The 14,369-nt window shown below is 35.7% G+C and overlaps 1 protein-coding gene across 5 annotated transcripts in view; it reads right to left on the reverse strand.

The window, feature by feature from the left end:
* The window catches only part of CPNE3 (copine 3), a 49,280-nt gene that overhangs the window by 18,720 nt on the left and 16,191 nt on the right, over positions 1-14,369 (reverse strand). For 4 of the 5 annotated variants that reach the window (XM_029222789.1, XM_029222790.1, XM_029222791.1 and 1 more), the window contains 6 exons: positions 10,844-10,983; positions 10,392-10,571; positions 8,910-8,984; positions 7,601-7,672; positions 3,576-3,659; positions 1,492-1,581 (listed from right to left, as the gene is read on the reverse strand). In XM_029222789.1, coding sequence (XP_029078622.1) covers positions 1,492-1,581; positions 3,576-3,659; positions 7,601-7,672; positions 8,910-8,984; positions 10,392-10,571; positions 10,844-10,975 — 633 coding nt within the window. In that variant the 5' untranslated portion in view covers positions 10,976-10,983. Of the gene's footprint in view, positions 1-1,491; positions 1,582-3,575; positions 3,660-7,600; positions 7,673-8,909; positions 8,985-10,391; positions 10,572-10,843; positions 13,145-14,369 lie in introns of those variants that run through there. The other variant, XM_029222788.1, reaches the window with a different exon arrangement.

Consider the following 14,369-nt stretch of genomic DNA (forward strand, 5'->3'; position numbering starts at 1 on the left):
CCAAATACCAAGAGAATCACTGATGTATGATTTCTGATATTGCAAAGAAATACAGAACTAAAGAAATAAAGACAGTGATGGTGTGGCAAACCAAGTTGTATATAGTCAAAACAAATGGAGAAACTTTTAAGAATTGGAAGACATTCATCAGAGAAAGCTCAGAAAATCAATTTACTTACTATAACAAAATAGCCCTGTAAGCATGCCACTGTGCATAAAAAAAAAAGTTTAAAAAAACATTGTTTCATTGTTAACATATTATTACAATCAGTCAAATACAGTTTAGGCATCTTTTTTCCCCAGCCTTTCTTGCTTCTCAGATCTAATGAAGCTTCAACTTACTATCTTTAATGTGAAAAGCAAAAGTTCTAGATTTAATAACAGTAAAAAGTAATTTGTAAAGCTACTTTTCTATTATTTACTTTGTACCTAGACATTCACTGCTATTTGAAATATCACACAAATCACACTCATTGATTTTTAAAGTTCTCTGCAAACTGAGGACAAAATTTATGGATCTAAGAAATGAAGTAGTTTTCAATAATAACAGCACCTCTACTGTGTTTAGGAGTTTATAAAACTTTTCAGTTTTATTAATTTAATCCTTATGTTATTTTGTTATGTAGACATTATTTTCTCTACTATATAAGTAAAGAAGCTAGATAACCTGCCCAAGAGCCCTTAGCTGGTTAAGGACCTAAGTCAAGTCTTGGACTACGGTTTGACTCTTTAAGTCCTTTGCTTGTTCCAGGCCATCACCTTTCCTGCTTTCACCATACTAATTATCAAAAAATAAATAAATAAATAAACAAAACAAATAAACAAACAACTCACCTCAGTTTGCTGACTTCTGAACATAAGAAAGGGGTTCTACCTGGAATCTTACGTAACGAAGTGACTCTAGTATAAAAGTGTCTTAAAAATAATGTATCTATTTTGATAAACGGCTATAAGTGAAACCATTAAAAGAAATTCTTAGCTATCTGCTTCTGCTCCCTGTTCCCGCTCTGCTTTCCTCTAAAAACTCTAAAACTAAAGCCATCCAAATGTTTTAATAAATTTTACCTTACTCTGAAAATATCAGTGACAGAAAATGTCACCACTATTCTGCTCTGTGCTAAGGGCAGGAGGAAGCTCTGGGTTCTCAGTTAAAGTAACATCTGTTTTTATCTGCAAAGAACACACCAAAGGCAAAGAGTGTAGTTAAAGGTTCCTATTCACAGAGCAGAGGAATCTTATTAAAAGGAAGACTTAAATTAAATATTTTATTTTAAAAAATAAAAATCACAATGTTTGATTAAGGATTAGGTCAACAAATCACTCAAAATGTCTGCTCCTTCAAACTGACTACTTACCAGAAACATTTCTATTTTATTATTCATAATGTAAATAAAATTCAAACATTTCTTTCTTTAAATACTATCTAATGAAATAATTTATAAAAGCAGTGAGTGTGTGTGTATATATAATATATGTATAATTTCAAATTACCTTAATAGTTTTATCCATATCTCCATAGCACAGGGAGTTAAGAGAGATTTTAAAAGGTCTCCAAACAGGATTCAAGTTGTTTTTAATAACCTATAAAAAAAAAGATTTAAAGACAAGTTAGAAAAATATTCCATTCATTAATGCTTTGTTCTTGCCTTTCCTAGATTCCCACCACTCTCATCATTCATCCTTCACCTCTTCACCCACCCAACTTTGTCAATGAAAACCTAGCTAGGATAATATTATACACCTGTTATATGAAAAATGTGATAGAGTGTCTAATTGTGATACACTGTGAGAAAGAAAAAAACTGGGAAATATATCCACTCTTTATAAGGTGCACTTAAAAATTACAGAAGATTATTGGTTTTGTTGGAAACCAGAGTTTTCACAGCAGGACATAAAATTCAAATATGGAATAAGAAAGGCTCAGAAAGAACCTTGCTATGTTGGTTGTGAAGTGGAAAAATAGTCTAAATTCATAATTTAAAATTTTTAAAATATGTATATATAATAAACATATATACACAAATATACATATTTCTCAGTTGTGTCCATTGAAAAGGTCTAAAAGCAATGACATCCCAGTAGAATGAGCACTCATATACCCTACTGTCCAAATACTACTACCCTCTTAAAGGAATAGGGTTCCATAAGAGAAATAGCTCATTCCAGACTTGGGACAGGTTAGGTACATGTTGAATTAAGAACATAATTTCACATAAAATAAGAAACTGCTTAAAGACTAATGGAGTCATGTTAAAAGAACCCAAGAATCATTTGAAGGAGCTCTTCCTGGTCAAATTTGGATTAATATGAGCAGCAAAATTCATGACAGTAATGAATTATAAACACAGTGAATATACTATAACAATCCATGGGTCTATAATGATTCTAAAAATAAAAGTGAGAGAAATAAGAGTATCTGCAACCTCCAATATAAGTGATTCAGGTATGGATCATCAATGGATGCTAAGACCACTGGGCGAAATGGAGGTTATTCATGCAGTCTCAAAGAATCACACTGCAATCATTTATTAATTACAAAGGGAAAAAGGTGAGACTTTATCATGGCATAATCTGGTGGTCACCAGCTAGACCTAGTAGCCCAGACTGGAATCATCAGTATTGGGCATCCTGACACACCCTGATGATGGAAGATACACATACTGTGTTCTAGATGGAAATGTTTGATCTGGACCTAATTGTGAGGAAACAAAAGAATCCAGTATGTTAGACATACTGATCTTGATTACTCAAGAGATTCATAGCCTGAAGGTATAAGGGAGGTAGGGAGAAGAGGACTATATTGGGAACATAATAGCCAAATGCAAAACGTGAACCTCGATTGGATCCTGTATTAAACAAAACAAAACAAAACATATATAAAACGTGGGAAAATTGGGGAGATCTGAAGATGAATTGTATATTAGATGATGTTACTAAATCAATGTTAATGCTCTCAGTTATGGAGGTGTAGAGAAATGCCCTTGTTCTTGAGAAATACCTACTGTAGCATTTAAAGGTGAAAAGCCATGATGTCTGCAGCCTACATTAGGATAGTTTTGCAAAAGGGCATGGATATGTGTGTGAGAGAGAGAAAGAACACACATGTATGCAGTTATGACCATTTGATCAATCTAGGTGAGGGATACACTGGTACACATTTTAGTGTTCTTTATAGGGTTTTAAAAATTAAGCATAGTAGCACCTCCTCATTAAAAGAAAAAAAATGAGCATGCTGACTTTGTGTCTCTGGCAATTATATATGTCTGAACTCAGATTAATATTTTTATAAATACATAATTTTTTTTTCTTTTTTTTTTTGCGGTACGCGGGCCTCTCACTGTTGTGGCCTCTCCCGTTGTGGAGCACAGGCTCCGGACGCGCAGGCTCAGCGGCCATGGCTCACGGGCCCAGCCGCTCCGTGGCATGTGGGATCTTCCCGGACCGGGGCACGAACCCGTGTCCCCTGCATCGGCAGGCGGACTCTCAACCACTGCGCCAATCATAATTTTTAAAAATTCAGATTACTACAATTCCAAAGGAAACCTCAACCCTACTTTTCAAATTCAGATATTCACCTCTGTTCGATGAACCATTAGCCAGTTTCCATCAGACATCTGCTTGTGGAATTCCAGGTATGGATCTGACTTTCCAAATAGATCCTACATTAAAATAAAAAAGCAATTATGCTCCTCCTAAACCATGAGAAACCACACTTTATACATGTTACATGTTAGCAGTACCTGAAGTTTAACTCTATAGTAAAGATATATACAGTACAATACAGCAGTAAATACAAATCCCAACACCTTCCTCACAAACATATGAGCCTGCTCAAGTCTACCAGGAGAACTTTTAAGGCACTTGTGATAAATGCTCATAATCCTGTGTATCACACCCTTACATGATGGCTTTAAAATACAGTGATCAATAGGACCCGTTATCAATACAATATGTTTTTAGCTTGTTTTCATTATTAACAGTGTTCATTCATTCACATAGCACTGAGTAGTTTTATATAAATGATCCCATACATTAGTCATACTAACTCCATGAGAGACAGAACGAGAAAATGGATTCAGAGGAGTTAAATGACTTTGCCAAGATCATACAACTAATTAATTGATGGATCTGAGCTTTGAGTTCATATCTTACCCTTCTATGTCCAATACTCCTTCAGCAATCCCACACATTTCTTTACACACACAAAGGAGCAAACACAAGTAGATATGTGGAATGCACAACAGAAGTACTTCAAGGGCACAAAGTACATCCCCTATTTCCTCTGTAATTCACCACATCACAGCACTCCTGTATAATGCTCAAGTACAATGAGTGTTCAAAAATACCCTATCGCCATCTTACACACACACACACACACACACACACACACACACACACACTCTTACACAGGGAGATAAAATTCTGGAAGAATGTACAAATCGTTCCCAGAGGTAAAACTCAGATAGTAAGATTGTGGATGATTTTATTTTCTCATTTTTATTTTATCTTCATTTTGAAATTTCTATACTCCTTAGCATATATTACTTATTATTTGTGAAATAGAAAGGACACCTGTTAATCTCACAGTAATATACACAGATATGTCGCTAAACTGAAGATGTTTTTCAGTCCTGAATTTACCTCAGTATTAAATTAAGAAGATAATATTACTTCCTTCCTCAGCACGGTCTAATGTTAAGAAAGTAACACATTCAGCACAGTCAAAAATGTAAACACAAAGACTAAGTAGAACTTTTAAAATTTAATCTTATCTTTAAGAAGAACCTTAGGTAATGTAATAAGCCTCTCTATGCCCCATTTTATAAAACTAAGAACAGCATTATACATAGAGGAGTTAACTTTCCAAAAACACATTAACATGCCCTGTCTCACTTATCTTAGAAATAATCTTTTGAGAAAGGCAGAATATCATTATTACCATATTGAAGGTCAGAAAACAGACCTTGTTTGAAAGTTCATTAATATGACAGTAGTAGAACTAAAATAAGAATTAAAAGTCCCTGACTCTGGGATAAGTTAAGTCAAAAAAGCAAGGTAGAGGAACGTATGCATAATATATTACGCTACACTTACTCATGGGCTGAGGCTGGGGAATATAAATACAAATACATACATACACACATGCACACACATATCTATGTATATAGATATACACATGTATGTCTATTTGTATGTTTATATACACACACAGACATATACACACAGACATACATATACATATGCACATGTATAGACACACACAAAAAAAACTTAGTTTTTTTGGAAAATGAAGGATTAAACCATAAAATATAAATTTTAAAAAAGTATTACATACAGCCAGGAAAGAGAAAAAAATATAGAGCAGACAGGGAAAGAAGTTAAATTTCTTGAACATACCTTGTTTTGATTAATTCTTATTGATGCCTAATGCCTACTGATGCCTAGATTTGGCTTTGGAACCATCTTATACATGATTGTAAAACAAAATTAAATAAAAAAAAATTGTAAAGCAATCCCTAAATATCAAAAGCAAGATTCGATTATGTGTTAATGTTACAGCATAACCATTCAGAGAAGAATTATTTGAAACACAAGAGTTGAACTGTAGAACTCAAGTGGAATATATAAGCCTAAAGACAAAAAGAACTTCAAAGAAAGCTCAAACTGTTTTCAGTAAAAATATTTTAATTGTAACATGAATATTTATATTCTTAAACTATTAGATATTATATAGGACAAAACAGATAAGCAATTATGTTAGTATCTTTGGGAATCAACATTTTTGACATAAGTGAAAAGAGGTGCTACCTACAGAATTAAAGAAATACAGCCTTGTAATTCTACATCTAAATTGGAAATCGTTGTACAAATTTATGATTTAGTTTCCCTTAAAAAAGAAAAGGCTTTCCTATATCTGTCCACTGAAAAATCCTAGAAACAATGAGTGACAACAATCAATAAATGTTAAGCACTTCTAGTACCACATTGTGGACTCATTGTAGAAAGGCTCCCTTTGATCTGTCAATCTGGAGCAGAAATCAGATAAAATAAGCCTGGAACATTTGTCATGCCACAGAGCATGAAGCTACCCAGAGACCTCTGGGGTCATGCCAAATGGTCTCATGAACAAACTTAAATAGGTTCCCTCCCATAGGCTAAAGTTGGGATACTTTAGGCATCAATAAGAATTAATCAATATAGTTCACAGCAATACTAAAAAAAATTTTTTAAAGTCCTCATTGGTCACATATAGAGGAATTTATTATTTTGAAAAATGGTGAATATGATTAAAAAAATCAAACATTTCAACTTGCCTTTTCTGGACAAACTGTATCTCAGAATAAATAAATACCTAATGTGAAGAAGAATATTTCTCTCTGTAGAAGTATTCTCACAAGTAAATGAAGAAGCGATGATAGCATAAGAATATCACTATTTAAAGACCCTTAATAAAATAATATATCTAGGTAGTTGTCATCAATGGTCACTAATACCCCAAAAGACAGAACTTGACAATGTGTGCCTCTTGATGGAATTAATGCCACCACCTATGAAACTCATACCAATTCAAGATACCACCAGATCATACCTCTAGATTCAATTCCAGCTTACAGAAATCAGGAAATAAAGGTGGAGAGATGAACATGTTACATGACACCACAGGGATTTAATTAGCTTATACAGTGTGTGGAAACTTCTATAGGACAAAGGAGTCGGTTTATTGAATAAATTCCATGGATGGATAGGAGGGAGGGGGAGACAGAAAGGGAATAAGAGAGGAAGAGAGGGAGGAAGGAAAGAAGTAAAAGGAAGAGGAGAATTTATAGATTAAAAAAATTTAAGAGACATATTAACCAATTATATTATTTTAAAAGTCCTTAGAGATACACCAAAACATATATGGATGAAATGATGTGACATCTGGGAGGAGAGAAAGTAGATAGGGGTAGGGATGAGACAAAACTGGTCATGAGTTAAAACTGTTAAAGATAGGTGGTGGGAACATGGGATTTTTAAAAAATACTTTTCTATTTTTGTATATGTTTAAACTTGTCCAAAAAAAAAAGATACTGGCTACTAGTCTAAGATATTTGCACACTGAATTGTAAGGTATATGAAAATGATGAAGACTAATGATTGGATTACAGGATTACATACAAAAATCACTCAAAGAATTATTCCAAACCATGCTATAAACTAAACTGCTGTGTTCTTATGTACTGGTACTCATTCTTCAAGAAAAATTGACTTTTGAACGCAAAGAGGAAAATCTAATTAATAAAGCATGGAATTTTCACTTTTTTCCTTAAGTAATCCAAATACACTCTCAAACGCCTCTTACAGTAACATTAATGATTGTATTAATTCTTCTTTTAAGCTATACAAACACTTTGATTACATCTAGAGGAAAGAGGTAAAGAGAAATGGCTTCTGCTTAAACACACACACAAACGGAAAGCAGAATTCGGAAGTAACTAACACTCAAAGTGATGCTTAGATGACAGAGTTCATAATATTAATTCCATTATTATTTTCTCAAAAAGGAATCAATGTGAGGCAAAACATGATACCCTTGTTGAAATCTGCATCACCTACCTACCTTATTATCAAGTTTTCTTGCTTCCATTTCAAACAAGACAACTCTGTTATCCTTTATTTCTTCAGCTGAAATCTATGAGTAGACAAGGTAAGTGAAAGAACATGTTTTGGGGATTTTGACATACTCAGAAAGTACTGAATTATTCTGTTATCTAATGGTATATAAAGTCTATACTAATATGTGAATTCTAAAAGGTTTAATAACAAAATGGTACCATTAAGAAAGATTTATCACTATTTCTTTTATGCATGTGAAATAAATATTTTCCCAAAATATGCCTAGTCTGCATTATGCAACTTCCTATTTAATGCTGTTGCCCAAACTGGATCTTCCCTCTTCCAGTGAAAAATCAAAGCCCTGGATGATTGCACAACACTAGTGAGAGCTCTCCAAACATTGAGAAGCATGAGTAAATCACACACTATAAATTCAAATATCGGATCAATATTTTCATCCAAGGTAACTGAAAGACTTATTCTACTTAAAAATAAATTCCAGGCTATCATGACCCCAAAAGCAATAAAGCTAACTACTGATAATGATCTCTGTCCCACACACAGAAGTCAACACCCTCAAAAGACTGAACATTCTTATGCCTCAGGAATCTAAACTAGGGCAAAACAGCTGCTCAGAGAAATGTGTTTGATAATCATAATAATCTTCAAACACGGTTTTCTCAGAGAGCCAGCCTTCTCAGGCAGAGCTAAAGTAAAACAACTATCTCTTCAGGCAGTGATTACCTGGACAGAAACTCTAGAAGATAAAATATGTAAAAGCATGGCATTATGTAATTTGAAATCTGAAACAAGATAATGCATATATTCATTTGCCCAGGTCCAGTAATCAGCAATGGAAAATTTGGACAGCAAAGTGCAAGCACAAAAGAAACATGGTTAAGAGTTAAGAGGTTCAATGGCCATGTCATAATACGAGATCATTCTGGAATCAAAACCATTACGGAAAGTCTCTGCCATGTTTGCTTTGTTGAGAGCCAAATTGATCCATTCAGATTATTAAGTAATTTCTTTCTCACTTGGGAATTTACGCTTCCATCGGGAAGAGGCAAGCATTACCAAGATGTGCCTGACTCTATAGGCAGCTTAAAAAACTCAAAGAAGGGATTCCCACACTGCATTTTTCTTTCTTTTTGGCACAACACAGTTTCCAGTTGTGATCACTTTAAGGCAAGGCAACATTCAGGATCAAATGATAAAGCATGGCTGTGGAATATTTGTCTGATATATACAGTTTTAGCACGTCCTATTATGCTAAATCTTCGGAGGAAAAAAGACAAATATCTTATCGTTACCGTAATTCTTCCTTTCCCTGCAGGTCTGCCATTTTTAAGCACCAGTGGTCGAGTTAGTTTCTTACTGGAAACAATCTGTTAAAATTGGAAAGTGATAGAAAGAGCTATTTCACTTCAACATGTGAATGTTTAGACTGAATGGTTTCAAAAAGGGTTGAGTATAAAGTTCACTTAAAGTCATTAGAAACAGAAACATTAAGTCCATTCCTTAAAGACTTAGAGATTATAAAACACATCTACACCCACTGCAAAAGATTTCCAAGGAGCCAATCCGGATAGATAAAATCTCCCCACCCACTAGTTTCTTTATCAACTACTTCAAAGTTAAATCCTTCCTTGTAATGAAAAAAGAGGGCCAGATTCTCATCATATACAAATCACTGAGCTGAAATGAAACCCCTGTAGGTAAAAGGTGGGTCTTAGAATGCTCAATAAATGGGATTCAATTTTTCAGCTGAAACATAACTTCAGTATATAATCCCCACAAGATATCATTTTGATTAAAATAATATAGTAGACCTAGGTACTCTCAAATAGATCCATTTCTCAAATTTATTATAATTTTAGATATACTGTGATTTTTTCCCAATCAATACTTCTTTAATTTTCTCTTTGATACTATTTATCAAAGTTTGAGAAAATTGATCAGCTCCATGTTGTCCTTGAGACATAGGAAATAACATGATCTCCAAAAAATTCAACACTAAAAAATAAACTCATAAAAGACAAATCTTAGAAATAGATGTCACCCACTGAAAAAAAATGACTCCTCCCTCCTGAAGCCTTCCCTATTCTATCATAAATGGTCATGATCTCTCCTTACAAGTCAAACTGAGCTAGAAGCACAATGGTGAGCCCACAGACACACCCCTGCTCTGACCCAACCTGTAATATCCTAGAAAGACAAACAATTAAGCAACTACAGTAAAATATGGTCAGTGTTAAGGTAGAAGTGGTAGAGAGGACCAAGCGAGCACATGGAGGTGATCCAAACTACTCTAGGGCGTCAGAGAAGGCTTGCTAGGGGGAGTAAGGTCCATACCTAAGGTTAGAGGAGGAGCAAGCCAGGTAAAGCGATGGTGCTGGGGCCGGGATGGGGGGGGAGGTGGGGAGGGTGGGCTCAAGGGGCACCAGTCATGCTAGTTAGAACATCGGAGAAGCTGCTGTTACTTTGACAGCATTTATGACTTAAACAAAAGAACAATACTGTACTGAAAACTGCAAACAGCAGACAAGCAGTTAGAGCAATGGTACTATTTATTGAAATGTTGAATGAAACACCCATACATACATGGTCCCTACCCTCATGAAAAATAAGATAAATTCTATAATGTTCAAGCAAAACATACTAATATATGAACTCAATCTTTAAAGTAATTACAGCGTTTTTCAACTTTACCAATTAAACTGATGAGCACTTATCAGAAACACCCAATTCTTTGGTTCAAATTTAGACAAAACATTTATACCATATATACTCACTTGTCCAAGGGTACATTCACATTCTCCTAGGAAGTCATCATCACTCAGCTCGATAGTTTTGTTGTCAATGTCATAAATCCCAAATTTCAATTTCTGAACCACTTCAAAGTAGTAATCAATAATAAATGTCTTGGAAAATTTGGGATTCAAGCAATTCTTAATCCTTTCTGTGCGGTCAACCTATATTCCCTCCCCCAAAATAAAAAAGTTTCTTCAGATCAAAAGTGCATGTGTTTAATATCTTTACATACTACATGTAACTAAATACAGGCATGGTAGCTAAAGGAAGTGTTTATATGTGTATGAAAAATTTCACAATCAAGGACAAACTTGCCCAAAAAACTGCAATAACAGATGAGATGGTTTTATTATTTTTAACATTTTTAATAAACTCTTCATATTATCACAAGAGCAATACAGATTGCTTTTCACCTACAAGTATTTAACATTACCTCATACCACTGTTGACCACTCGTATTCAAAAATAACACACACAAAGGGTCTGACTTTGACCCTACATCTTTATCCAAAAGATTGTCACAGGAAATATTCAGTTCCACCTTTGTGACACACTGGGCAGCCATCTCTTGAGCTGTAAGAAAAACAAAGAAATGAGAAAGCTGGTGAAATGGTGCCTTTAAGAAGCACATGCATTCCTTGGGAATTCCCTGGCAGTCCAGTGGTTAGGACTCGGCACTTTCACTGCCAGGGCCTGGGTTCAGTCCCTGGTCAGGGAACTAAGATCCTGCAAGCTGCGCGGCATGGCCAAAAAAAAAAAAGAGGCACATGCATTCCTAATGAAGTATCTGAATTCTTAAGACAAACTGTCAGAATAGGATAACAGAGGGAACTTGCTAGAATAAGACTTTGTTATATGTGCTTCCAGGCAATTCAGATGTCTTATTAGCCCATGCCAGTGATATTGTTTCAGTCAGATTCTCTTGCTGGGATAAAACTCATTTACTGTGTGACAATAAAATGAAGCTTTGAAGATGGCAAAAAAGACATATTAATCTTTTCATCACTACAAATTTTACCATTCAGAAAAAGTCCAAGTATAATCTTGATCCTTCTTTTAAACATAGCCTTCTGCTACAAAACAAAACAGATTAAACCTCAACCTTAATTTTATCTTTGTTTATCTGACAAGATACTGAGTAAGATATTTGCCATTTTCAAGGAAATTTTGGCTAAGACCCAAGCCTGGGGAATAAAAGACCCCAAACACCCCTCCTCTCCTCACCCCATCCCCGCACATTTTACAGCAGTGGTTCTCAAGCTTTGCTGCTTTTGGAAACACCTGGGGAGCTTTCAAAGCCACTGATGCTGGTGTCCCACACAAAGAGATGTAATCTAATTGGTTTAGTGTGCAACCTGGGCATCGGCTCCTTGGATGATTTCCATGTGCAGACAAGGTTGACAAACCCACCATTCTACAGAGAGCATCCAGCAAATAGGCATGGCTCATCTTTCGTCAAGACTTGCTAAGAAAGACCAGAGTTAGCCTAACTTTCACCCAGCCCTCCTTGCCCCAACCTCCAATCATTATATGAAGAGGACTGGGGAGATGGAGGATTAGCTGGGGGCTGGCCCTGAGAGATGATGCAGTGTTGAGGGTGAGCTACTTTCCTTCCTGAACCCAGGGAAAGAAAGGGCCTGCAGGTGTCACCAAGAAGAGGAAGCAGACATTACATGCCCCAGCTGGAAGTCCACTTAGCCACCTGTCTAAAGCAAAGTGGAGGTTGCAGGTTCTGGAGGCAGAAAGGTACCTCCTCCCCTAGAGCTGCTGGCAACATCCTTAGAATGTGGAGTAAGCAGTTAGTGCCCTTGTCTTCCACTCTGAGATTTAGCTGACATTCTGGGACTACAGGAACGAATCTACTCATCATCTTGTTAGATTCAAACAGGATTTCTGTGCTGTACAAAATGTGTGATCAGTTCTGAAATAATAAGGATCACTATTAGAAGAGCTCTTTGGCAGTGTCAAAAAACAACTCATATCTTATAGAAACTAAATACTCTGTTAGACTCTAAAAACAGCAGCAATCCTCAATGTGTGTCAAAAAATGCAATACTAGCATTTAAGATTCCTAAATTAAACAGACTAATAAGGTAGGTTTTGTAGTCTTAGTAGCTAAAAATTCCTTTTAAAAGCCATGATATATGTATGTCCCTTCACCTGAGAAGAGAATTATTCCCTAATAAGCAACAAACTTCACAAATTCCCAATTTGCTTCCTAAATTCCCTACGTAGGGATGTTGTAGTAAGACTAAAACTACTATGGCCTTTTACTATGAAGTCAGATTTTTTTTTTTTTAGCCACTTTACATGCACCAAAATTATTAAGTGGTAAAATACACAGTACTGACAACCTGTACGAAAGATACTAAGGTCAAGGAGAAATCAATAAAGCAGACAGAGGAGAATTAACAGTACTAAGAGTGCAGGTGAGACTGACACTGCCCAGGCTTTGAAATCTCATTTAAACAGGTGAAGAGGGAAACAGCACAGGGACAGGAAAGAACAAGACAAGAGAAGCGAGCATCTGTGTCAGGGAAAGCCAAGCAAGACAGAAAGCGGGGCAAGTTTAGAGTGTCCTGAGAGCCAGGGTGAAGGACTCAGTAGGTGTGTAATAAGGCACTACTGCAAGTTCTCAAACTGGGGATAACAGGATGAAATGGTTTATTTTAAAATAAAATAAATAAAATAAAAGTAAATAAAATAAATTCAACAGACAAATGGATAAAGAAGATGTGGTACATATATACAATGGAATATTACTCAGCCATAAAAAGGAACAAAATTGGGTCATTTATAGAGACGTGGATGAATCTAGAGACTGTCACACAGAGTGAAGTCAGAAAGAGAAAAACAAATATCGTATACTAACGCATATACATGGAACCTAGAAAAATGGTACAGATGAACCGGTTTGCAGAGCAGAAATTGAGACACAGATGTAGAGAACAAACATATGGACACCAAGTGGGGAAAGCGGCGGGTGGTGGTGGTGGTGGTGGTGTGATGAATTGGGAGATTGGGATTGACATGTATACACTGATATGTATAAAATGGATAACTAATAAGAACCTGCTGTATAAAAAAATAAATAAAATTCAAAATAAAATGTCACTTGTGTCAAACCTCTTCTAATTTTATCTTGGAATTTAGAACACTCCAACATATAAAGAAAGTCTCTTCATCCAGTAATACGCAAAATACAGAATTTACCAAAATTAGCATGTCTTCCACCAATTTAATTCAGAAGATTAGTTATTTATTTTCTGAAATATATACAATACTAGAGGTATTTGCAATAATAGTGTGAATACAATCACCATTCTTTCTCACTTTGATTTATGAAAAAAGAAAAAGTGCTAAAAACATAATAAGAGGCAAGAAGAAACTAGTAGGAAAGGGGAGATACCTCAAAACTCAAAAGCACAGAGACAATGGTCCAGGGACTTTGAAGCTATGCACATCCATGAAGTCTCTGGCATATTGACACAGGGGCCTCATCCTCAATCTCTTCGTCCTTTAGATTGTGCATGCCTAATTCTCCTCTTCTGTGCCTGTGACTAGTACCTCTTCCCCTCCCATCCAAGAAACTGTGAGCATCCCTTTAGGCTCTGTCACCTCCTGACCTTTGGCTACCTTTACTTCTTTGACCTGACCCCTCTCAAGGCTTCAGCCATCCACTTGGCATAAGGTACTCCCAAACCTATATCTTTCATCCCTGTCCCTATGCACAATTACTTTTACTCTATTTTACATCTACTGTTTTCAGCCCTGAAGCATCCTCCCTTGATTGGCCCCTTCCTCTTCATTGCCTCATTTCATAGGCTCTGGAATCAGACTGCTGAGTTCTCATTTGGATCCCACCACTGGCTTAACGTGTGACCTTAGGCAAGAGCTTAACCTCTCCGTTTCCTCATCTACAAAATGAAAATAATAACTGTTCATAGGGTTATTGTAAG

Source organism: Monodon monoceros, unplaced genomic scaffold (assembly GCF_005190385.1).
Source record: "Monodon monoceros isolate NGI ecotype Baffin Bay Population unplaced genomic scaffold, NGI_Narwhal_1 Super_Scaffold_14, whole genome shotgun sequence".
NCBI classification, from domain to species: Eukaryota; Metazoa; Chordata; class Mammalia; order Artiodactyla; family Monodontidae; genus Monodon; species Monodon monoceros.